At 40.4% G+C, this 26,605-nt stretch overlaps 1 protein-coding gene across 2 annotated transcripts in view; it reads left to right on the plus strand.

The window, feature by feature from the left end:
• Window positions 1-1,762: 1,762 nt before the first annotated feature.
• INO80 (INO80 complex ATPase subunit) overlaps window positions 1,763-26,605 on the plus strand; it is a 69,044-nt gene continuing 44,201 nt past the window's right edge. The window contains exons 1-14 of one of the 2 annotated variants that reach the window (XM_082318271.1): window positions 1,763-2,281; window positions 10,576-10,761; window positions 11,635-11,801; window positions 11,910-11,977; window positions 13,508-13,669; window positions 15,494-15,614; window positions 16,899-17,113; window positions 18,155-18,208; window positions 19,801-20,004; window positions 21,277-21,472; window positions 21,669-21,736; window positions 22,063-22,272; window positions 22,860-22,940; window positions 24,180-24,275. In XM_082318271.1, coding sequence (XP_082174397.1) covers window positions 10,619-10,761; window positions 11,635-11,801; window positions 11,910-11,977; window positions 13,508-13,669; window positions 15,494-15,614; window positions 16,899-17,113; window positions 18,155-18,208; window positions 19,801-20,004; window positions 21,277-21,472; window positions 21,669-21,736; window positions 22,063-22,272; window positions 22,860-22,940; window positions 24,180-24,275 — 1,785 coding nt within the window. In that variant the 5' untranslated portion in view covers window positions 1,763-2,281; window positions 10,576-10,618. Of the gene's footprint in view, window positions 2,282-3,117; window positions 3,217-10,575; window positions 10,762-11,634; window positions 11,802-11,909; window positions 11,978-13,507; window positions 13,670-15,493; window positions 15,615-16,898; window positions 17,114-18,154; window positions 18,209-19,800; window positions 20,005-21,276; window positions 21,473-21,668; window positions 21,737-22,062; window positions 22,273-22,859; window positions 22,941-24,179; window positions 24,276-26,605 lie in introns of those variants that run through there. The other variant, XM_082318272.1, reaches the window with a different exon arrangement.

A 26,605-nucleotide genomic window follows, 5' to 3' on the forward strand; every position in this document is an offset into this window, starting at 1 on the left:
ATACATAGGACTTGCTCACTTCTGGGAGTGGCAGAAAAACTTCCAAGGTTTGCTCTTTGTCAGTACATTTTCTACGTTTTTTTTTTTTTTGTAAACACCTAACAATATTCTGTAATTAAACTGTATAGTTCCTTTTGTCTCGGTTCACTTCAGAAAAATAAAACGGGTTTGAAACAAGTTTGTCTTAGAACTTTTTATTTGGAAATTGAGCCTGTGTTTCATTTGGTCTGCTGGGAGATGTTGGCAGCAGGCTGGGCCCCTCTCCAGCACTGAAGCTCAGGTCATTCATCTGCAGCAAGGTTCTTCCAAGCAGTGAACAATGTGGAATGTGCAGGCTCTTCTGAGCCGGAGACAGCTCAGGAGTGCTTACGTTGTATATCCACAACTGACATCATCTGGGTCCATCCAGTCCTGTCAGTAGAGAGAGACAACGGCAATACATCTGATAACGGAAGGAAGGAGGGGAGAGGAGGTAGGACGTGAAGGCATCGGGGAGTCTGGAATGCAGAGGAGTGGTCTCGAGTGCATCTCTGTGCAGGATACAAACTAACTGCTAAAGGCACCCTTCTCAGTAAGGGACTGAGCTGCATTCGCAGCCTCTTCAAGAAGTAAATCTCTGGCTGGAACTTTATTACAATGGAATAAGGATTTCCAGACAGGGACTCGACGGTGTGACTGTATCTCTCTGTCACTATATTGCTTTGAGTAGCAAAACCTTCCTGGCTAAACATGGCTGCAGCTTTCCCCTATTCTATTTTGGCAACAGCATAAAGAAAAGAAATAGACTGGGATGGAGTCATCACTCATTGACGCACAAGATTGAAAATTACATTTTTCCTAAAGGAGAAAAAAGATTGATTTTTTTTTTTTTTTAAATGCTCCATACGACCTTGTACAGCTCAGCGCTAGCACTTTGTTTCCTACGCTTGGTAACAATGTGCGACAAAATTACGTACATGTCTTAAATGGTGTAATTGCTGGTTGTAGTTAGGGATGGAAGTACCGGCACTAGTTAAGGACAACTCTGTAGTGAAGTTTTACTGGGGCAGTAGCAATGGTCTTATTTCCTAGTAATTGTGGTGCTCGGATGCCAGAGAGCTTAGTCATGAAGTACAAATTTCTGTCTCCAGGCAGTAAGTGATCCGGATTAATCATTCATTTAATGATTTCCTGTAAATGTACTGCTTAATGGGGTTTGAGAGACAGCAGTGCTCAACAGCTAATGGCCCCGCCGTCCTTACATGGCAAAGCGCCCTCACAATTAATTTTCGGGCCTGTTTTGTCCCGAGCTCCTGTGATGCAATTCCTCCCTGCGTGACGGACGGAACGCGGTAAAACGCACGTAGCTCCACCAAGCGCCCCCTTTCCCCCCGCGTTGCTGTTCACCGTGACGGTGCCCTGCTTCCACCGCCGTCGGCGCCTCAACGCTCCCCTCCGTGGCGGGGGCGGCCGGGGCGGGCACCCGCCGCCTCCCGCGTGTTTTGAAGAGGAAGCCCCGCTGCGCTCCCGGGGTGGGGACGGGGCGGCAGCTCCCTGCCTGCCCCCCGCGGGGCCGAGAGGCGCCCGGTGCCCGCGGGGCGGGGCGCGGCGCGGGGGGCGGCAGGGCCGGCGGCCGAGCCCACCCCGCTCCCCGCCGCCCTTCCGGCGGCTCAAGGGCGAGAGCGCGTCACTTCCGGTGCACATCCGCCTGCCCCCGCCGGCATCGCGAGAGCCCACCCCGCCTCACGCGAGACTCGCTAGCTCACCCGGCCGCTTCGGCCGAGTCCCTTCGGCAATTTCCGTCACCGCCAGACTCTACCAATCGCCCGCGGGAGCGCATCGATGGGAGCGGACCCCCGCGGGCTGCGTGTGGGGACGGCGCCCGCCGTGCGGCCGTGGGGCCCGTGCGGCGGCTGGGGCGACGCGAGCTGGGCGGCGGGGCCGAGGCGCGGGGCCGGGGCGGCGGGGAGGTATGCGGGGCTCGATTGTTCAGGCCTGGCCATGGCGCCTCTCCTCCCCCCCGCCATGGCTCCCCGTGTCCCTGCTCCTCTCCTCTCAGTGAGCGAAAGTGGCCGCCGCCGCCGTCCCAGCGCCCGCAGCCGCCGCCTCCTCCTCAGCAGCAGCGCGGGCGCCATCTTGGCGAGGCAGGAGTCGAGAGCGCCCCGCGACAGGAGACAGGCAGCGCCAGCCCCGGCAACGCGGGGCGAGAGGCCGGGTGGAGCGAGCGGGGGAGCGAGCCCAGGAGACACCCCCAGCCCCCCGCCGCCGCGGCCGCCGCGCCGAGGCCGGGCCCGCTACCCAGGTGAGCCACCGCGGCGACCGAGCAAGGACACGCCGGGCCGGCGCTACGAGAGGCGGTAGCGGAGCCCTGCCCGGGCAGGCCGCGGCTTCACCCCCCCCTTCCCCCCCCCCCCCCGCTAAGCGGCGGCCGCAGCAGCCGGGCCTCTTCTTAAAGGGACAGGCCCCTTCCCCGCCCTGCCCGCCGGATGCGCCCCGATATACCGGCGCGGAGCCGCCCCTCCCCCACCCCCCCGCCCGCAGCGGAGCGGCCGCCGGGCCCCCCGCCACGCGCCGGGGAAGCGGGGGGGGGGGGGGGGGGAAGGGAGGGGAGGGGAGGGGGGAAGGCACGCGGCGGCGGCGGCGGGTGGGGGCGCCGCCGTCGCCGTCGTGCACCTGCGGGCGCACGTGCGCGCGAGGGGCGGTGGCGCGTGCGCGGGGGGGGGGAGGGGGTGCGCGCAGCGAGGGCGGCGGCGGGGCCGCGTCACGGGGAGCGCAGCCGCCGGCGGGAGCGCACGGCTTCCCCCGGGCCGGGGCGGGGCGGCGCCGCGCTGGGACCCGCCGTCCTCCCGGCGGGAGCGGGGGCGGCGCCGCCTGGGTCTGTGGGCACCCTCCGCGCCGCCGCGGGGCGGGAGCCGCCGGCCCCCTCGGGGGACCGGGTGCGGCGATGTCAGAGCGGGGACCTGGGCCTGGGCTGCCCGCGGCTGCCGGGCGAAGGGCGGCCTCTGGGCGCCGGGGAGCTGCCGGCCCGGGCAGCCCGGGGCGCCGGCCGCCCGCATGATGCAACGCCGCCGCCGCTGCTGCCGCTAAACCTCGGCGACGCCTCCTCGGTGCGAGCTCCCGCCCGGCAGCGCCCGGCTCCCCGCGGGCCCGGGCGCGCAGCGGGCGCTGCCCGGCCGGCCTCTGCGCGGGGGGTTGCCGGCCAGATCGGTGTCGTTGCTGGTGAAGAGTGCCCACCAGGTGTGCATAAAACAGGGCTTAATGTTACGTGCGCACTGGTGAATACGTACACTAGAAAATACCTCTGTAAAGCTGTGGTATAAAGTCTGATCCTGTTTCACTGCAGACACGTAGCTTAATATAATTTCTGCTGTGGTTGGTAGTATTTGGCATTATGCATTCTTTTTGTTACCCTGTTGCCGATCTTGTTTCCCTTTCAGCAGCGTCATAGATGATAATAATCAATTCCTTTAGATTATTTTCTTCTCTGTGTGAAGAAAATGGTGCAAGTCAAGTTCCTTTTTTTATAGTGAAATGTCTTTATGTGCATTATTAGAATTTTGTTTTTCTCTCATATGAACAAATCTACTGTATGGATTTGTAGTATGCCTACATGTGACCAACACTCATCTTTTTTTCAGTTTACATAAATCAGAAATTATGTATTTGTGTTGTCATTCCTTTAATGTGTATGCGTAAGAGGAGGTCATGACATCCAGAGGTTGGTAAGATAGTGAGGGAAAAGTACAAGAAGTAGGACTGTAGCTTGAACCTTTCCCCAATGTTTAAGGATATTCTCTGTAATTCACTTCGAGTCCCTCTCTCGCACGTATATTGTTAAAGTTGTTTAAAATACTGCCTTGCATTTCTTGACTGTTTAAATGAGCAAGTTTTGTTCCATTTGGGTATAATGTAATAAGCTGTAAATTCTGTAATAAGCATGCTATTTGACAAGCTAAATTACATGCTAGGGATTGGTTTAGATGGCAAGAAGAAAATGTGCCTCTTAGAGCTTTCTTGGACATAGTTCCCTTTTCATGGTCTGGGGTAGAGGGGAGTAAAAATGAAACAAAACCGAAAACATCCATGCAGTTTGTATTTTGCATATGCAGAGAGAGAATGAGTGAAGCAATGGCAACGTATGAGGGTAATGGTGCTGTTATGTAGTGCAGAGAGTATGGATGCATTGTCAGAGGTCTCCATGAATACCATTAACTGCCCTTTTGGGCACGAGACTTACTCGAATTGAACAGAAAAATACTTAGGTTTGTTTTTCTGCTAGTCATTTTTTCTGCTAGCTTAAACGTGGAAGCAGAGCTGTGACATGCCAGCTTTTGCGTTTGGTGTGTTTTAAGGTGTTCTGTCATTCACTTATGTATATGCTTCTGATAAAATTTTTGTAGAGCTGTGTAGCTTTTTTGTCCTTTTTTAAAATCACAGATTAGGCTCTATCTGTGACTGTTATTTCGGCAATTAGAAAATTTAGAGCCTGTACCCCACCGGCTCTTCTCTGTATTTAAAAGCAATTAAAACGTGGCACAGAGACCAATGAAATGCCGTCTCATTCCTTGGAAAACAATATAAAATCTTACCATAAAAGCAAAACAGCAAAGTACTGCATATAGGGCAGTATCTAGTTTTAACTAGATTTCATTACTCAGAAAAGCAATTAAAATGGCTTATTTTTAATTTCAAACTGAAATGGTGTGAACTCATGCTTCAGTTGTATGTACATGCCTTTTATTCATTCAACTTGAGTTTAGTGGAGACTGAGGGCTTTAAGTTCATATGAAATATCCTCTTATCTGCTTTTTTTAAAGCAGTAATCTCTTACGTGTCAAAGTTATATTCAAGACACTGCCATAAAAAAGACTATGCGGGGATTATGTTTTGCTTTAAGACCTGGCATATAGTGTACTTTGGAAAAGGGTTGTCAGTGTAACTGTACGTTTATCAAAGCGAGCTAAAATGTGAGAGTGGAAAGAAGAGCATGGAATTCTCCTACAAGCAAAATACCCCTTCAGGCTTTTTTATGCCACCACAATTGCCTGTATTAGAGATTATATGCTTATGAAGAAATACCTAACTGATATTACTGTACTAATGTAAGTTTTCCACATAGATCTCGACTTAATCTTCTATGTGGATATGTATGTTTGTGTCAGGGTTTTTTCTGGAGATGTTACTAAAGGAAATCATCACAGTATTCTGCTATTCTGATGAGAGTGGTATGCCTCAGTTGTAAATTTCTTCAAGAAATAAAAGTTTCTTATGTGTTCGTATCAGTTTGGAAAATCTCTTTTAATAAGTTGGTGTCAAAATGCAAAGCGCGAAAAGACCACGTGTGGGAAACAAACAGAAAACTGCTAAAATTGTGAGGGAACTAAAATAGCATGGAAGGTTGTATCTTGCTTGCAGTTTTTAATCCTGCTTTATGGATAAAACTTTCAATGCTGTAAATAGGGATGTGAGGAATACATACTTTGCGTGTGAACTGGGATTTCAGGTTTTTGTCCGCTTGAATGTTTTGTCAGCGTGCTTACACCAGTTGGATGGAAGAGAGGTGAGAAACTCTGCTACGATGGGCTGAAATACTTGAACAAATAAGTGTGCTCTCCTGCTGGCTGGTAACACTTCATGTACGTGCACTTAGTGTGTGGCCGGCGAGACCATTTGAATTAGTTTTACTTTGCTGATTTGCCTTGTGTTTGTCATAGGCTAAGAAGGGGTACTGTGGGTTAGCTGCTATGTTGTACCTTATACCTCCATGGCAGCTTGTGTTTGTGTATGTGCCCTCAGCTAGGAGTGTAGTTGTTACCGTCATTTACTATAATGTTTGATGTGAGTGTTAGGCATAAAGAGAAGAAAAAGTAATCCTCTGGGCCTTACCTGAGGTGTAGGGATGCCAGCAATGGAAGGAAAACAAAAACAAAAAAAAAAGAAAAATGAGATTCCTGGAGGAAAAAGTACTATTTCAAACAGCTGTACAAAGCAAATTCTTTCTAGCTTGCAGCTAGGCACAAGTGCTGAACTCTGTGCTTGCCACCTATGGGGCTCCTGCTTTAAATTAATATCAGTAGCATAAACTTGGTGGACTTCATTCAGAAATAGCCAGTGGATATTTGTTTAAACTGGGAGAATCTACTTTTAAAGCTAAGCTGCTTCAGGAGAGCAGTGTTTTCACTGTTTGGTTGGTGCAGGTCGGTGGGTATAAAACTTAGAAACCTTGTTATAAAACATAACTGCTGTCCGAGGACGTCCTTGGAGGATTCTTCTCCATTGCTGGGTGTTTACTTACTGACTCAACATTGTAATGGGCAGACTTGAAACAGAGTGAAGAAACTCCACACCGACATTAACATTGAAATAAGCAATGTGATTTAAAATAGGATAAGGAAGGCTTCTTCAGAACTGAACTTAGATCTTTAAAAAATATATATGATTATGATGGTTATTTTTATGAAGTTGGTGTATATATAAACACAAATTCAGATCCTGCTGGTGGTATTTTACTTGTGCCTTTAATAATTCAAAGGGCCGTATTGTACAATTAAATGCTTTCAGTGTGGGCTTCTGATTAAGTAAGAATGGTAGAGAATTCAAAGTGCTAGACAGGCAGTGCAGCAGCTATTTATTTCTAAACATCAGTTTTCTAAACTCTTATAACTCTAGGGGACATGAAGGGAGAAAGCAAATAACTACTGAATTTGATACTGAAACAACATAAAATTGGCGTAAATCAGTAAGAAAGCTGTGACGGCAGAAGGATTACTCTGCAGCATCCAGTCATTTTACCACCTGTAACATGAGTATTTACCTAAATGTTACCACCAAATGAAAACATTTTGAAAAATCTGTATTTCTGCAATCTTCCTTAAACCGAGTAGGCAAAAGGATAGATTTGTTTCAAAAATGGCAAAGAAAAGTGGATGAATGTCATCACCATGTAGATCCACCGAAGCAATGTCTTGGTGACGTCCTGAACACTGTTACCTACTGTAGTGGATCAGGCTGTTGTGTGCCTCTCACTTGTTTGCTCCCAGCTTCTCTCGCTTCAGTATTCAAGCAGTTTTTGCCATTGGAAATCTTTGTTTGTTAAAACCTAGAGTGGGAACAAAAGAACAGAGAATAAAGGAGAATCTGTCAATTAGCTTCCTGTATTATTACTTTGATCAGCAGAGAAGCACTGTGGGACTCTTAGCATATGAATAAATGAAAGGCTGAATTCAATGGCTGAGCTATTCTCTATTCAATATGCCTGTGTAACTTACTAAATTTGCTTTGGGCATTGTTAATACATTTAAGAATATTGTTTAGCTTGCCTCTGTTTATTTGTTTATCCGGTAGGTGGGATACAGATGAGTAACTGTTTTGAGGACAAGAGTCATTAACTTTGTGTGTACGGGAGCCTCTTGGGACAATTAAAATAGGAAGTCAGGCAAAAGCTTGTCTTTTTCTACGAGTGAGATGTGGAGTACTTATACTATAGCAGCACAAGGAGGACTTTATTAAATGTGGAAATGTAAGGTTTCCTGATCTGCAAAGTAATATTTAAGAACATAGGTATCTGAAAAAAGTACAGATGAAACAGGTACTTAGCATGTACATGTGCTAAGTGTACATGCTTAGCATAGTGTACACAACAGGGGGATTTAATGTGTTAAAATATGGAATGAAGCCTACTCTTTGCAGTTACTGCAGTCATTGCAGACAGGGTATTACCACTTGCTTGGGAACTCTGTGCAGTAGGAATGAGCCACTCCTGAGAAAATAGCTTGGTTTTCTAGTTACTAAACACATCTGATAGCATCTTCTTTTCATAGAGTCGTTTATATCTTACAAGTAAAGAAAGTGTCTTCTGCGGGGTTATCTCCTAAGCTGTGTGAGCATGGAGCCAGATGAGCACCAGTGCTTGTGCAGAGAGGCACTGGTCCAGTCTGGTGGATCCACTTAGACCAGCACTTAGGTAAGTGTGTCTGGGCAGCTAGGAAAGCATCCAGTTACTCATTTTAGATCAGGAATATGATTGTGTTTGTTTTGCATCTGGCCTGTTTTCTGTCCTGCAATTAAAAACTTGACCTCAAATCTATCTTAATTCTTTCCCTTTATTTTGCTGTTAAGCTCCTGTAGCTTTGTGAGGACAAGGCTCATTGGGGTGCAAAAGAGCACATTTGGTTTGTTAGCTTCCTCGGAGACGGGGAATCCAAATGAAGTCCGGTGTGTTCTGTGCCCCTTGGGGCACGTTTCTTTCCTGCAGCACCCTGAGGACAGGCAGTGCTACCAGATGTTGAGTTTTGGGAAGAAGGTTTTCTGCAAAGAGCAGAGAGATGAAAGATGCCTTGTGGTTCTGAGAAAAATCATTAAGCAACGGTTGCACGTGACATTTTGGCTGGGAAAGTAAAATAATACCATGTTCACTTTACACGTGGTGATGTTGACAGATACGTTTTGAAATGGAGTGATAAAAGGAATCACTGTACTTTTTCTGGTATGATACTAGGGATTGAATCTTGCTCCTATAATATATATAATTTTTATTTGCAATCTGAAAGAAAACTACTTTCACCTTCTCAGTGTCCTTTTCTATCTCCTCCTGAATGATTTCTTCCATCAGAGACACAAGTTTCATGTTTCCTCTCATTTTCTAACCTCTTTGCTTTCTTCATGGCCCTGTCTCTTGGAAGGCAGTTTTTGATTTTAAGGTGGTTTTTTGTTCAGATGGCTGTTAAGCAATATGACATATGTGGATGAAGGTTTCTTGGAAAACATGAATCTTAATACCCTTATCATATGGAAAGCTTTCAGGTGCTTTATTCTGTCTGTTAAACTCTGCTGGAAATGGGTATTTGGTAACAGAGGTCAATCATTCCATTGCTCTCAGGTGTACGAAGAGCTAGCATATAGAAAACTGAACCTGGATAGCTTCAGTCTAAAAATAATTTTTAAATGAGGGCTGTTATCCTGTCTTAATAATTTCTGGCACGCTGTTATTTATTCTGTATGGGTAAAGATGTTAACTCAAGGCTAGGTGTTTATTAAGAAATAATAAAATTTGCTCTTGTTCAACCACAGCCATTAGTCTCAAAGTGGTAATCGCTTATCATGGTTTTTTGTAACTTTAGAAGTTCTGAACCTATTCTGTAATTTTTGAGGAAAAAAGACTTGGAAAAAGTTAGATGCTGGTTTTCGGACTGTATACGTGAAGAGAGAACAATTTGAAGACCAGATACTCAATCTCTGTTTTCACTTATATAAGTTTAAAACAATTTAGCCATTAACAGTTTAATAATTGAACAAATATAAAATGCTTTGCGGTAAATTAATGTGAAGTTCACTTCAGGTTTTGTAGTATTTTTAAGAAGTGACAGAAACCAGAAGAATCCTTCAGAAGAACAACTAATCTAAGTCTTTCAAAAGCTGACTGGCTTTATTTTTGTCCTCCACCAGAAGCAAAAGCTTAAGGCATTTATTTATTAGTAAATATTATCATATTTAGGGTATTGACAGCACTTTCGTTTATACAGTAACAACTGTGACTTTGGAAATAATTTAAAATTATCTTTCTCACTATTATGTTAACAATGATGGCATCTTTTGTAATCGAAGAAAAATAAAATTCCAGTTGACAGAGCTATTACTGTAACAGTTGTTATGACATCTTTTGTAGTTGAAGGAAAATAAAACTGCAGTTGACAGAGCAATAAAATATTTGGGTAGTTTTGCTTTTAAAGTATGTATTATGCAGATATTGCAGAGGGGATGTGTTTGTGTTTTTAAGAATCTAAAATCCTGAGAACAAATACGAAATGAAAATCAGGCAGGCTATTTTTACTAGTTGAAAAACATGAAGCTAGAGTATGTTCTAAATTTGTAAATATAAAAAGTATGTAATAAATTGCTAATTATGTGTTACTTTTTCTTTAATAAAGGTAACAGTTGAATTTTAGAGTGGGGTTTTTTGGTCAAGTATTTGTAGCTTGTTTGTCAACAGGCAACAGCTATGTTTTGAGTGCTGCAAGCGTAGCATTGCTTTAAAGGAGAAGTCTTACAAGTATTCTGTAGACTACAGCTGTGAACTGAATGGTAAAAACAACAGAAGAACAATATTTTCGGTAGTTCTTCCTTTTTGGAGTAAGTTTATGATTCAACTTAAGAACAATAATTTAATTACTTTCATTCAACTTTCGTGATACACAGCTGCCCTCTGTTCAGAGTGAAGCATGTTATCTTTAATAGTCATGAAAGTTTACTTTAGATATTCAAGGACGGGCTTCGTTGTACTTTGCATTTCTATGTCACCACTTGGATTATCATATTGGGTCAGTGCAGTGCTTGTTCCTATCAAAGGGCATCCATGAAGTCATAAAACAGAAAACTAGGAATCTAGTTTTTGGTAATACTGTGGTGGAAAGTTTAGTGTGAATTTCTGTTTGTTTGTTTAATATACCTTTTAACTGCAACCTAAGCTTTTTGCCCAGAACTACCTTTGTTAATGTGTTCTGCAAAATATTAGCATTTGGTGTAGCGTGCAGGTTTGCCTGCTCACTGAGTTTGTTCCTTTCAGAGGTGGTGGTGGTGACTGTTGTTTCTTCTTAACAGCTGTGTGTTCAGAGGCACCTGTGCATGAGGAGAAGTTTGTTCTATGGCCTCAGAGCTGAGTGCCAGAGAGGATGGCAGCTGCTCAGAGCTGGCAAAACCCCTTTATCTGCAATATCTGGAGAAAGCTCTGCAACTGGATCAGTTTTTACGACAGACATCTGCCATCTTTAACAGGAGTATATCCAGGTACCAAAACCTTTTCCATTTTCTGTTGGGAATACCAAGGAAAGACAAGCTTTTTTATTATATTGTTCCCAGGCAAGACCATATTAAGCGTTTAGTGGTGACTTCTTCATTATAAACTCTTCTACTTTAAAGATTTTGCACTGTGCTTTTCTTAGCTCATGCTGATAATTCAGTGTGTTGCCAGCCCACGTAGAAATTGGCACAATGTTTTAAAGCTTTCTTTTGTAGCTGAGTGGCCAAAACTTTCTTTGTCTGCAAAAAGCAGGATGAACAAGCACTAAGTTGATTTTTCAGGGAGACATCCTGTAGCCATAAGTGAAATGCAAAGACTGTTGTGAGACGCAGAATTTATGTGTAAGTAAGTTGCAGCAATGAGAAGTGAGTCATCAGGGTACATTTCTGTCCCAAAACAATTTATGTTTCATTTCATCAGTGTTTTGGAATTGTAGAGTTACAGAACTGATAACTGTATGGGTGATAGATAACAGGCATATTTACAAACATGTAGTAAGACCCACACAAGGAGTGGAAAAAGTGTAGCTTTATATTTCTCACATGTACAGTAGTGCTGAGGATGACAATACTGTGCTTTGGTTTGACTTGATATTAGTTTCTTGCTTAGTTCATGCTTCTCAAATTAGATACCTAAAGATTGAAGGTGCAAGTTGATAGCATAGCCAGGTTGGTCTGATGATTAACTACTGCTGAGGGATTAACAGGAAATTATTAACAGCAGTATTTCTAACGTGTAAAATTACATCTGAAGCTGTCTCCATTCTCAAACCTTTAGACAAATGGCCACATGTAAGAAAGTTGCATGGGTATCTGCCTTTGGATATTTTCATTGTCACCATATTATGTATCTTCTTGCAGCGATGAAAGTGAAGATGGATTGGATGACAATCCTTTACTGCCTCAGTCTGGGGATCCCCTGATGCAAGTTAAGGAAGAGCCTCCAAACTCTTTGCTTGGGGAGTCTTCTGGAGCAGGGAATTCCGGGATGCTGAACACACATTCCCTGAATGGAGTACTGCAGCCAGGTAGGCATGCACTAGGTTGAATCTCTGCTTTCTTCGGGATAAGCTGGGAAAAGCATTATTTCTTAAGAACTTTTTTTTTTTTTTTTTTTTTTTTTTTTTGCTAAACAGAGCCAAAGTCTGAAAAAGGGAGCTTGTATAACTTCTCTAAACTGAAGAAGAGCAGAAAGTGGCTGAAGGTAAGAATATTAGAAAGAAATGCAGCTATTATGAAATCTTTGAGTAGAGTTCCAGTCAACACCCTGTAGACAGTGGTGAGTGATTCCATCTTGTCATCTGACGTAGATCATGGTGTGGAAACATGTAAGCAAGCAGATGGCAACAAGAAAATAAGTTGAGCACCAGTCAGAGCATTATCACAAATTATCACAAATACAATTTCCAAATACAGCAAGTTTACAGTAAGTTTGTTCTCATCTCAGTAGTACATGTAAAGTAAAATTAAATGGACTACTGTAGTCCATTTAATTTTACTTTACATGTACTACTGAGAACACTGAAAGCTAGACTAATGTGTTTTAAGAGCTGTCCTAAATCATGTGATGCAATTTAACTGATGCAAAAATCTCACACTGAAAAAGAGGCATAAGGTGATAGGGAGATGTGGTAATATTTTGTGTTGCTGAAAAGAGGTCTCCAAATGAATTCTTTAGTCTTGTTCTATATTGGCTTGTTGTTTGCCGCACTGTTTTTTTGGGGATAACTGGAGCTAGTGTCCCTTGCTAAGAAGAAAGGAATGGGTTTTGTTTGTTTGTTTGTTTGTTTTTCTTTTTTTTTTTTTTACCTTAAGAAAAAATACTTACCAAGGCAAAAAAATACATTCTACAGAGGCTTCTCATCTTGGAAGTGGAAAGAAGGAAGAGTATGTGACAGTTGATAATGAATATTGTATTAGACTTTGGGTAGAACAGAATAGAATTATAGTCTCCACAGATTTGAGGCTTTCATTTTCATCGTGTAGCAAAATGGACAGTAGGCATTTCAGTTTTGGTGAGCAGCAGCATTTTAGTTAAATTTCACAGTGAGTGTACATTCAGAAATTTGAAGTAATTTTAGTACACTGTCCAAATTAAAATGAGCTATTACAAAATATATTAAATGGACATTTGGGACTCGGCTGAAAATTTGTTTCTAAGATGAACTCAGTACAAGGTCCGAATGAGGATATAAGGAGAGAGTAGAATGGTGGCTTTATGCCATTTTTGCATTTTCATTGTACTGTAGCCTTCTTTAGTTAGCACAAACAGGTTGCCAAGAGGTCAGAGAAGAGCCAAACCTGCTGCAACTGATGCAGGTGGAAGTGGTAGAATAGCAGGACAAACTACAAATGGGGTAGGAATGTACCTGCAACCATACATCACAAAATGCCCCTACTGGTATCTTGGATTTTTTCACTGCTGCTTTTCTGAGACCACAGACAGACAAAGTGGATTCTAAAATGACTTAACTATCACCAAACTAACGGAAAACTACCTCCCCACAAATCAGAAAATACGTCTTGGATTCACTGCTACACAGTACTGTAACTCGGAAAACTATTTTCCATTTGAGGCATTTCAGATGGAAGACACTTGGTAAATGCTAAGTATTGTTGTTGGGCCAGACCTGCAGCCCTTTATTAGGTAAAGGCTCAAGAGTGCTTTGCATAAATAAACAATTCAGTATAGAGACTTGTGATTGTTACATTAGTTTCCATTTATTCTTGTTAGAGTATCCTTCTGAGTGATGACTCCAGTGATACAGATTCACCAAGTGATGAGGATGGAGAGGAGGAAGAAGAATTTTCTCTTTCAAGGGAGGAACTTCACAATATGCTGCGATTACATAAGTATAAGAAACTGCATCAAAGTAAATACAGCAAAGACAAAGAGGTAAAAATCCAGAAATTCTACTTTTCCTTTATTTTTCTTCTTTCCTTTAACTGAGTTATTTTAATTGCTCTGACATTTTTATCAAAAACCTTAATATTTTGTGGACTGGAAAATATCCTGTTGTTTGGTAGACTAGAACAATCTAACATCAGTTTCAGACAAGGGTTATTTAATTAATTACGTACAGACTGAAAAGTTGTTGATGCCTTATGCTTAGAATCTGTCAATAATTTATGTAGGTAGTACTGGCACATGTGTTATATATAGCTTCCACAATGCTTTGTTCGAGTTACTAGAGCAAATGCAAGGTGCTAGAATGCAAGATAATATACGTGAAAACTGAGGCGCTGTGGGTTAAATTCTAACACAGGTGGTAGCTGCTGTTCAAGACTAAAATGGTATATTTAAACCTAAAAGAGTATACTTGCATCATCATTGAGGTGACGAGTAGTAAGGCAATGTTTACCTTCTTGAAAGGGAGTTCCTGGTCTTCTTCCTTACTGTTTTCTGTCATTCTTTGGGGCTTTACTTGACTTACTTTGTTTCTTTCTTACCTTTCTTTTTTATTTTGTATTTTCTTCTCATATTGTCTTTTTTTCTCTTCTTACAAGAAAATAGTCTGTTGCATTTCTGCATTTTTCTTAATATTGGGCCAAATTCTATGACTGTTCTGATTCTGATAATATATTTCTTCAAATTATAAGGGCTTTTGCAGAAATTATTTTCATTGCTCTTTAGAGTTGCACCAGAAAGTAGTCTCAGATGAAGGAAGTCACCCTATTCTGCTATCAGAGGATGTGTCTGAAATTAAAATTTGTCTTCTTGGTTCATATTCTTTTGAAATTTCTCCAGAAGAGTGAAGAAATATTTTCCCATTCAAGTCTTTGCTTCTGTCCACTTCTTTCCTTTGTTTACTTGTTAAGTTCTAAACCAAGATGGTGTTAGCTTCTTGAAATATTACATAACTACGCAAATATTCATACACCCAATTTTTACACAGGTCATAACTTTTGTTATATTTTACACAAATATTTATTTCCAGACTAGTAAGAAATATTATCCAGTAGAAATAACCAGTGTATTGTCAGATCAGCAGTACACAGTTATGAGGGGGGAGACACATCTGTCCAAAAAAGTTTGTTTACGCTTATGTTCTCACCTTTCAAAAATCTTTTATTAACTTAATAGTATGTTTAGGTTTTAAATAGTTAATTTCTAACCTGTACTGTCTTTAATTTGCCTGTTTATACATTACCTGTGTATAGGTCTTTAATATTTTAGTTGAAAAATGCTTGGAATATACTGACTTTTTTGATAATTTGGGAAAAAATGCTGAGGCAGCTATATTTTTACTTGACATTCTGAATGTTCAGGTTGTCCTCGTGGAAATCTTTTAAATGCCTTTTATCTGAACCTGTCCTTTTCCATCTTTTGGATGATAAAGTAGAACACGTATGTAATTTGGGAATGCAAGCAAAACAAATAGGCGGTCAATGATTGGGCCACTTCATGTGATGTGCTGTCTTGCTGGGCAGCACCTGTATGGAAAAGATAGAGCAGTATGTTTTGAAAGTGTAAGCTTCACTGCCCGCTCTTCCCGTCTTACTTAACTGGGTGGGCTTGCCTCCCTGTGTAGAACTTGGAGGACACCTCTGGGAGCAGTGGTTTCACTTTGGACAGTGTATGATCCTTGATAACAATGCTAAATATGGAGAAGTGCATGTTTCTGATCTCTTATTTATGATCAAGATCTGAACTTGTTTACCTGCTCTGTTATCTGCTATATCTGTTTTCCATTACTGCACTCATTTACATCCACTTCAGTTGCAGCAATATCAGTACTACAGTGCAGGACTGCTGTCTACACATGATCCTTACTACGAGCAGCAGCGCCACCTGCTAGGGCCCAAGAAAAAGAAATTTAAAGAAGAGAAAAAATTAAAAGGTAAAGTCACTAACCTTGTGTTTTTAAATGGCTTCTGAGATTAAACTTCCTTCCTACATTATTTCCTTTGAATAAACACAAATATTCAAAACTTTTGGGTTTTGCATGGAAATATCCAGTTCTGTCAAAGAAAAAATCTTCAGAAAATGCTGTGCTTTATCATCTGGCTTCTAGAAAGCTAGGGTGAAAAAAAGGAATGTGAATTGAGAGTTCATGGCTTTAGATTTTCTTTGTGGACCTCTGAATCTAGAATGAAAGACTTATGCAGCAAGTACCTTACAGCTTTATTCCTTGCTTCAGAATCCATAAATACCATTGTGTGTTATGGTCCATTTACTCAGTTTTTTGAAAACACGATAGTTCCTTGAGAAATGTAGGAACTTACCCAGTACCTGATGCAGTTATTCCTGAATATGTAATTCTAGTGAACGAGAAATGACAGGGAATGAGAGTGTTTTCTGGAAATTAGAGGGAACTCCGGATTGATGTCCAATGTGAGTTAAAATATAATTACTTCTGTAAGATCTCAGCTGGAGTTTCTCAGATGCATATTTGTCAGGAAGTGCAGTTTCCTTTCTTGATTGAGCTGGCAGCAGCTGTAAATCTGTAAGGAAGCAGGAAGAGAAGGCTATGAACTGTCAGCGTAAGGTGAATTCTTGCTAGTGCAAGTACTTAAGTTTGAGCTGTGTTTTAAGGGGGCTATTTTGGGCTTCCTTCCTTCCTATCTTTCTGCAAGTTCCTTTAGCTGTGTATTTTTTTTTTTCTTCACTAATCTTGCAGCATCCATGATTTTGCATACTCACAAAGAATATTTTTAATATCTGATACCAGTATCGGTTTCCTCTGAAAGCTGGTACCTGTAATGCATGATAACATGCCAATCTCTTTCAACTGCTGAGAAGTTTGATTTGAGACTTATCCTACCAAATGCTAATGTTGTTACCTTTAAATGTCTTCCCTTTACATGTCTTTAAGTGGAATTTTACCACAAGGCAAGAAACATTGCATTAGGACCAAGACATTTTAACTCCTAAGGCATGTTTTCCTGGGTGGAAAAACCACCCTATTTATTAAACAGGAAAATCTTTCCATTATAAGGTGATGAGGAAATACCTAATATGATAAATGTATGGTACCAGAATTGGCAAACATGGATAAGTTTGGCTTTTTTGTTGGTTCCACGCATAAATTGACTAGGATAGTTTACTCAGGAGAGATACCTGACTAAATGTATCCCAAAAATAGAAAAAGAAATTGATTTTTATGATCATTGTTGCCATGCAGGCAAGTTGAAAAAAGTAAAGAAAAAGAGGAGACGGGATGAAGAGCTCTCCTCAGAGGAGTCACCACGACGCCACCATCACCAGACCAAAGTTTTTGCCAAGTTTTCTCATGATACACCACCACCTGGGTCCAAGAAAAAGCATTTGACTATTGAGCAACTTAATGCACGTCGGCGGAAAGTGTGGCTTAGCATTGTTAAAAAGGAGTTGCCAAAGGTGAGCTTGGTTAATTGCACTAGATCAGTCATGATGACAAGAAAGTGAAATAGAAAATTAACTTAGTGGGAAGTTGGCACCTGGAAAAACAGGGAGAAGTAAGACCTGATTTTTATGGTGGTCTTTAATAACCAAACCAATATTCTGTAAAGCAAAGTAGTTCGAATTTCTTATCAACAGTGATACCTAAGTGGATCATGCAGTGCTTTGCCACTGCTTTCATTTGGCTATCCAACCCTTTTCTATGGATAGTACAGTAAACTCTAGCAGGTACTCCTACTAATCTACAGGATAGCGATGTAAAGCAAACCAATATCTAGGTTCTACATAAAGTTCAGGAAAGGAATGTTTCAATCATTGTAGTATGTGTGTTTTTTGAAACTTATTTCACAAACAGTCTAGGGAAAAGTGTTTGTATTATTTACAGGATGAGCTTCAGGCACATTTGAAATAGAAAGCTAGGTTCACTGTCACTAGTTTTCTGAGATGTGATCAGAGTGGACCTTACAACCTGCTTTTTGCAGTTCACAGTTAACAGACTTTGAATTCTAGGAAGCTGAATATGAGCGATGACGATAGCATCCTTTATGAACTTAGAAGCCAGGCAAAGGATATGTGCAGTGTGATAGACCTTATTTTTTTCAAAAGACCGATTTTGGTCGTGTGAAGAACATAGGATCTACATTAATTCTTAACATCTTTGGGAAACAGTGGAAGTTTTTGTTGTTTACTTCAGTGATAACAGTGGAATAGGAGAACCCTGCTTTGCAATAGTAGTAATTAAAGAAACGATCCTGAAAAAGGAGGTGTTTTACATGCTTCCTTCAGAAGTTGTAATACATTTATGTATGCCTTCAATAATTAAGGACGAAAGGCTGTTTCAGTCAAAATAAAAAATACTTACAGTACCTGTACCCAATTATACAACAGTGTGCTTGGCTGACGTTGGCATGTATGTCTGCTGAAGACTGGATAGTGATCTTTTATAATACTGTGAAGCTATTACCCTTTAACTAATTTTAAGGTGGTATTCTTTTATAGGCATACAAACAAAAAGCCTCAGCCCGCAACCTTTTCCTGACCAACAGCAAAAAGGTAAGTGTTGTTTAGCTTTATACTGTTACTTGTACTGGATGCAATAAACAAACTGTAACCTCTTTATGTTTCTTCTGTTTCTTCTAATACTGACTGTACTAGCAGGGCAGTATAGGAGAATGCACTATATAGAAGTAAATTGTCATTTAGTATAAAGCTTTTCATTTTTTAGATATGTCATTTTGGCGTGTTTCATAAGCAACAGATGAAACGAGCAACGTGAATTTCTTTCATGAGATCTTTTTGGCTGTCATAAGCTTTAGTTTGTACATTTTTAATTTACTAATCTTTGCTACAATAAATTAATGACTTCAGTACACTTGGTTGGCTTTTGAACTGCCCATCTATCCACTAGCTAGAATTTGCTGGTTTAAGCATTCGTGTTTAAATCAAAGGGGCTCTTGGAATATTAAATGTGTTAATTTACATAAATATATATAGGAGCTGAGAATAAAAATAGAACAATTTTCTGCTTAAGTGATTGCAAAAGGAATTTATCTCCTCATCAGAGTCTTCTCTGAGAAGTGTCATTGTTTCTACCTAGAACACTTTACTTTAGGAACACTTGGTAACGGCTTTCTGAGCATTTTTCAAGTGTTACGCTCAAGTGTCTGATTCATTTGTATGGCTAATGAAAAGGTAATCAAATATATGGCTGAGAATCATCAGAGACAAGGTGATGTAGGAAATTTTCTGTTCTGTATATACATTATCAAGAAAGGGAGCATTTTCTGCGTAAGGGATGCAGAAAACAGGACCTGCATGTATATAGTTAAGAAACTTTGCTGTAGGTAGGTTCTCTCCTGTGGTCCTCCTTAGCTAGCGGAGAGTGGATTTTTGTGATGTCTGGGCAAATAGTCTGCGATTATTGTATTTGTAGGTAGCACAAACCACATTTTAGCAAGTGAGTGGTGCAGCAGACTTAGAGGTTTTGAAATTCCACTTTTTTTCCTTTGTTTTTGTTTTGTTTGATCTTTTGAAATCTGTGTTAAAATTATTGATGTGCGAATTTTAGTGGAGGAAAAAAACCTGTCACAACATGAAACCCAGCAATTTTGACTATTACGACAATGGCGTTAATTTATTTATACTAGAATGAAAAATTACATTGTGTTATGCTTCTTCAGGCGGTGGTAGGAAAATTGTAGGATACTCTCCCACTTTTCAGTGTATTAACATGTGAATGGGATTGTATTCCACCAGTAGTGCTATTGTAGCAGCCTTATTAAAACAGTGAGAAAGCATGGGTACCACAGAGAAGCGTCTAGAATAGAGGAGTCGGAGTTGCAAACAGCCTTGAACTCTGGTCTCATGAGTCCCTTTCAAGGACCTACCCGCCAGATCAATCCTTTAAGTACCATGCCATGCTGAAACTCTCTTCGGGTTTTGTCTTCTCTACCATCTCAGGAGGTTTTTGGAAGTTCACGTTCTCTCATGCCACTTCAAAAGTATTACTGCTGAGTAAAGTATCACAGGTTTTTCTCTTCTGAAGAGTCAGACTTGGTTGTAATTAGATTTGATGTTGCTTATTGCTGCCTTCCTTTAAAATCTGCCTGTTTTACCACTGTTTTCAAAACATTGTTTTGCTCTAGCTTGCCCATCAGTGCATGAGGGAGGTACGTCGAGCTGCTATCCAGGCCCAGAAAAACTGTAAGGAAACTCTACCACGAGCGCGTCGTCTTACCAAGGAGATGCTTCTCTATTGGAAAAAGTACGAAAAGGTGGAAAAAGAACATCGCAAACGAGCTGAGAAAGAGGCTCTGGAGCAACGCAAACTGGATGAGGAGATGAGAGAGGTACGGCAAAACCACAGATTGCTGATAATTTATCTGTTGAGACACAGAAGTGACCGGATAATTTGAGTTTCTAAATCCAGGCCATGAAATTCAGTTATTTGTTCTGTTTCAGTGGTGTTCCATGTATTTCTACTGCTATCTTAAAATTCTTTACATAGTTCTTCTAATGTTAGCTAGAGCTGATAAAAAAAGCCTTCAAACTGTGTCAATTCTTCACAAGTGAATGAAACGGAGGAAGGGATTAGACAAGCAGCATATCTCAGACATGCGTAACTCAGTAAGGGCCAGGCTTTTGTGATGGTTTGTACATTTCTGGGTCCAGAAGGCAAGCCACCTTTTCATTCACATTGAGTTTTCTCCCCCCGCCCTCTTTTTCCCCCTTGCTGTAAACTGGTATCATAATTTATATATAGGGCACAGAAATTTTTCTGTGATTGCTTTTCTGTTGGCCAAGTGACAGCTTCATGGACTTCCTTACACAGTAATAGGGGTTGAATTGAAGAAAAAGCTTCTTTGCCAAAGCTCTCTAGTGGATTTATGGTTGTTACCTTACATGTTTGGTGATGAGCTAAGGTTGAATCTTTAGAATACCATATGTTTAGTTTTATGCTCAAATTATGCTTTTATTTATTGCATTACTCTCATTCTTGCAAGTTCATAAGCATTTTGTGAAGGTTTCAGCTGACTTAGATCAATAGACAACTTCTAACTGTAGCATTTTTTAACCAGAGCCTGAGAATGAACAGGGTTTCTACAGTGTCTTGCTGAACCCCGAACCATAATACCTCAGCTGTATTACCTAGTGACGCATTTCACATATTCTACCATAATTCTTTACTAGTAAATAACAGAATGTTGGAGTTAGGTTGTCATGAGAGGTGTTTTTAACTGTTCAGTTCTTTTCCTGTAGACGACTAAAATCCTGTTTATTTTTGTCAATCTTTTAATTTTTCAGTGTAAACAAAACTTTTTTAAACTTCCTTTTATTAGATTATGGTGTTCTGTGCCGTGATTACTGAATTTAAAAACTTTCCATTTACAACAATTTTATATTTTAATATAGGTGTTTATGGTGGTGGTCAGTGTTCTTATGTGCAGCTAGTATTCTAGCATTTTGATATCACAGTGATGTGCATAATATAATCTAGATAGATTAGTTGTTGATATATTATTAGATTAAATTTTTTTTCTTTAATTATATTTTAAACGTTAAACCTTTGTCCTGTTTTTTTCCCCCCCTTCATCTGTTTTTTGTAAATGTTCTTGTCTTAGGCTAAGAGGCAGCAGCGAAAGCTTAACTTCCTGATCACACAAACTGAATTATATGCCCATTTTATGAGTCGTAAACGAGATATTGGACATGATGGAATACAGGAGGAAATCCTACGCAAACTGGAAGACAGCTCTACCCAAAGGCAGATTGATATTGGTGGAGGAGTAGTGGTCAACATCACCCAAGAAGATTATGGTAAGCGATTCATCTACTGTCCTTCCTCTGCACGCTTTTGAAATTTACTGTACTCTGCACATTATCATGCAGACTTACTATTTTAAACACAAAGTCTTTCTATGTAAGAAGCACTGCTATAATTACTGGAAGTTACCTGTATGTTAATTTGGGTCGTTACTGCTGCAGACCTCTAACATGGAGATGTTGTTTTCAGATAGTAACTATTACAAGGCCCAAGCTCTGAAGAATGCTGAGGATGCTTACCAGATTCATCAGGCCCGGGTATGTATTTTTTGGATCCATGAAGTAGAAGACAAAGCAGGGTAATTGGTAAAGGGCACAGAACCAGGATCTTTCGTAGCAGCCAAGCCAAGTAGGTTTGTTTAGTGCTGGGTGCAAGATTTGAATTTAATTCCATTGCCACTTTCTGTGCTAAACAGGTATAAAACCAGAATATAAAGATTTGGGCTATAGGAACAGGCTTGTTTTCTATTAGTTTCTGGCCAACATCCTATGTCTTAATGTGAAGTGTAAAGCCTTCTACTGTACAGTTTCTTGATAAATTAATATGTTCTTCATCTTGTGCATACTTTCTTCTTCCTGTTTAGACCAGGTCATTTGATGAAGATGCAAAGGAGAGCCGGGCAGCTGCTTTACGGGCTGCTAACAAGTCCGGTACTGGCTTTGGAGAGAGCTACAGTTTAGCAAACCCATCTATCCGGGCAGGAGAAGATATTCCGCAGCCTACTATTTTCAATGGCAAACTGAAAGGTTACCAACTGAAAGGCATGAATTGGCTGGCCAACCTATATGAGCAGGTATCTCAGTACATCTTGCAAATTTTTAAAACTTGTGGGATTATTTAAGTCATTAGAGTAAACTAGGTCAAAAAAATTTAATGCTTTTAAAAATAAACTGCTTATATTATATCTGTAATGTCTTCAGAAGAAAGGAAAACATCATGTAAGCCACCTATCAGTATTCTTGATTATTTAGGAAATAACTTTAAATGGTACATTAAGTTGAAGATTCTTTATGTGGATGTTTATACAACTGTTTATCACTTAGATTATACACTGAGGAAACTTTTGCTGCTTGGAGCTGCATACTGTTTGAGGCTTTGGTCAGCTAGTAAAATGCAGGCAGCCTTGTCTTTGTGTGTGTACCCAGTTGGCAATGTGATTGCAAAGTGCAGACAGGCTGAGGAAAAAAATCTGCCCGAGAAATGAATGCAAGTGCAGTTGAGATAAATTATCTCTTAGTAGGAGACGTAAGAGACAATAAGGTGTTTCAGAGTTGTTACACTGGGGCTGCTCCCCCTAAATTCAGTGGCAACCATTCTGCTAGTCCTGTACGGATTAAAAAGTAGTAAGGTGAAATGTGCTCATTTAAGGATCTTTTGCAGGGCATCAATGGAATCCTGGCAGACGAAATGGGTCTGGGTAAAACAGTACAAAGTATTGCTCTCCTTGCACATCTGGCTGAGGTAGGTGGATTATAGCTTATTCCTGGTCAGCATGCTTCATAGAAAATGCATACTTTTCACATATTTGAAATGAATTCTAGATTATAAAGCTGAAATGTCTTAAAAGGCATTTTAGCTATGGCATTTCCCTTTGTTTTTAAAGCTATGCCTTTGGAAGGGGGTGTGTGTATGTAGGTAACTGTGTGTGTGTATGTATATGTAAGTGTATATATATAAATAAAAATGGAATTTTCATTTATTCACAGAGTAATATCTTTTCATTTGCACTTAATATGAAAGCCTGATAAGAGAACAAGTTGTAGACTTCATGGTTCACTGACTTTTACAAATCATAGAGACTTGCAGAAATGAAGTCCAAATTCTGAGCTCTCTGGCAGTCAGCGTGGATTTCCGTATTTGTGGGTTGTTTTCAGGAAGCATAGTTATTCTTCTGTGCCAGGGCAGACAACAAAACAGAAAAAGGCAACAGGAGCTTACTTCTTTATGCAGAAATAGATATTTTTATTTAAAAAAAAGTCTTGATTGGCATCGAGTCACTTGCCTTAAACAGGAGATATCAACCAAGTGATACTGAAAGCAGAACTAGCTGCAGTAGTGACCAAATGACAATTACGCATTTGTTTATGTTCCTTTTGATACCAGTTCACTGGCACTATCAGCCACAATAGTGGAAGAGTGTGTGGAGCCAAAGGCTCTTAGGCTCATCTGTATGGAAGGGATAACAGATAGGCTTGTCTCCCTGTTGCACTGCAGCTTGAGAGTTTTGGAAGCCTACACAGGGCTTTTACTTTTTCTGGCTCTCCCTTCTGCAGGCCAGCCTGTAACTACTAATGCACTAATGGCCCAACTTTGTTATTCGCCAGAGGGCATTCTAATGTGATGTGACAGAGCAAAGCTTGCCAGTGCCACCTGAAGTTCTTTTCCTCCCCAAAATGACAGAGACTATTAGCAATGCGAAGGTGGCAACTTTCAGAAACAAAGGATTGAGCTAGATTGAAACGGCAGTGCTCGTTCTTGTTTGTTGTTATGAAATAAGTGTTAGTTAAACATTAGATCTGCTCTATTTGATTCTGTATCACCTTGCTGTGCTGGGAGGAAGTTTTCTTATGTTGCATATAGTTCTCTCTCTTATGTAGCCACTGTCATTTAATAGGTGTAAAGCTCTATCAAACTCTGTGTCCCTTTCCCCCAGTTAATTTCTGTGTGTCTTTTTTTTTTTTTTAAATTTGTATATTCTAGAGAGAGAACATCTGGGGACCTTTTTTAATAATTTCACCTGCCTCTACTCTTAACAACTGGCACCAGGAGTTTGCCAGATTTGTACCTAAATTTAAGGTAATAAGCATGTCCAAGAAAGTTACTTCTGTTTTCTCAAAAGCGAACTGTTTTGTTATCCTGAGTTCTTTGCCACATCTGGATGCCTAATTACCTTGTATCTCAAAACCCTGTAATGGGCCTGATTTTGATATTTTTTTTTTCTGTCATCCTGGTGTTTCTGGAGCATTCAATTATCTAGTGTTTAAAAATGTTCTTACTTGAATCATGACTTTCCTTTTGCAACAGCTTGAAGACACCTTTTCAGTGAGTAATTGAAGCAGGGCAGGGAGTGGAGTTCTAATGTGTGGGCCTGGCAGCAGATACAAGAATAATATTTCAGCCTTATTTAGAGCAATGTTTTCAGTCATTCATATCAATTTAGGTAAGATAAAGATTGTATGTAAACAAAACTGAACTCAACGGATGAGACGGAGAGAGAATGCAGTTGTTATTACAGAAAAATAGAAGAACCATACACATACAACCAGTCATCAAGAAGAAGGAGAGAAGTGAGGCGCAAATAGATAAGAACAAAAAGATTAGAAGAAAATAAATGGAGTTCTTCAGGTATATTGTGAATGTGAAAACATAGTAAGGTACAAAGCAAGGAATGATCACGTACTGAAAAACAAGCTGCTTACATGTCCCCCACTGGAAAACACTGGAGTATTGCAAAGGAAGATTTGAAAAGAATGCGTACTTCTGAAACAGTGCTGAAATTTTAGAATTAGAGAGACAAAAGTGTCAGAAGCTTGCAGTTACATCTGCAAAGAATAGATGATAGTTTAAATATTTGAGTTGTTAACGTAGTAACCTTTGATAAGAAGAGGTTTTGATTGGCTTTTTTTTTTTAAAAACATCTGTTTTTCTTTTTTACAGAGAACATGTAAGAACAGTAAAAGACAGCTAGTTATAAGTAACCAGTATACCAGTAACATCCAGGCTAATGGTTTGAATCTCTTGGCTACTTAATAAGGTGGAGGAAAAGACTTGGAAGTATTACTATAAGTAATATTTGATTTCTTGATCTGGGGTAGGGCAGTATTAAAGGACTTGCCTTTTACCAGATAGTTTGCTCTGCCAGATCCCTGATGACACCATATGTTGGTTATGGTCGTGTATAGTTTGAGGTATCTATATGAGGAGAAGTTGTGCTAGAACATAGCTCAGTACCGGATGATTCGAGTGACTTATATTTTGGATAAATTGGGATTACTGAGACCTCAAAGAAACTGATGAAGAAATAGAAATGCTTAAGATAGTGAGGAGTTACTTTAAAAAAACCCTAAAAATAATCCATTTATGTATTTGCATAGCCTATAACAGTAGGGGCCCTGATGAAAAAGAATGGAGTGGAAAACATTAGAGCAGTTGGCCATTCTACCTACTTACTCTCTCATTTCCTTTAATCAGTTCATTGTATATATATATATGACAAGCAACTGTTTGTGCTTTCTCCTTCTCATGAATGAAATACAGAAAACGTTTCAAAAATGCAGTCAGGATGCTTGTGAAAAGATAGTTTTCCCTTTTTTGATTAAAAAAAAAAAATGTTTCTGTCATTATATAGCTGTTCTTTGGGTTTATTGCATAATAATGTTTACCTCATCCATGGAACAGAGTATTTTTAAAAAAAAAAGTTTTCTGAACTTATGATTGTTACATGTTTACAACTTTGATCAATCTTTTTCAGCCAGTTTTGTTCCTGATTCTAATCATACACAAGTGCTTCTAATCATACAGAAGTATGTAGTCAATCATGCTTGTAGTCAGTCATAGTGAATTAATGTCTTTGGGTCCATGGCAGAATATGTAAACTAAAAGGCAAATCACCTTTTTTGGTTAGTCTGATGGTTTTTTACTAGCACCCTTATTTCAGAACAGTTGGAAGAATATTCAGCTAAAGGTACTTTGAAATTTGAAGCTTGTGAGTTGAAGGATGGAGATGTTTAAGACCTTTCGCAACCTCAGAAACCCGCATTCCTCACTTTGTCTTAGTTGAGTGTAGTCCTTCCATCAGACAGAAGATGGCAGTACAATATTATTGACGACTAACTCTGGTTTCAGTGCACTGCAAAGATCTGAGTAATAGGACCCATGAAATTCTGAGCTACAAATTAACAGATTTCTCTGGCAGTAGTGCTTACTTTTTAAAATTCTTATATTAAATATATCCAAGCCAGATATTTTAACTTTATCTCCGATTTTTGGGGACAGTTCTGAAATACAAAACCAACGGGACAACCGGGAACGTTAAACAGAAGAACGAGCCCGCTAGTCCTGTAGGGTTGACTGTAGTAGTTGAGGGCAGACCTGTTTCTGCCGTAAGCAAAGTATCATTCCTAATT

Source organism: Platalea leucorodia (genome assembly GCF_965183815.1).
Source record: "Platalea leucorodia genome assembly, chromosome: 7".
Classification (NCBI taxonomy): Eukaryota; Metazoa; Chordata; class Aves; order Pelecaniformes; family Threskiornithidae; genus Platalea; species Platalea leucorodia.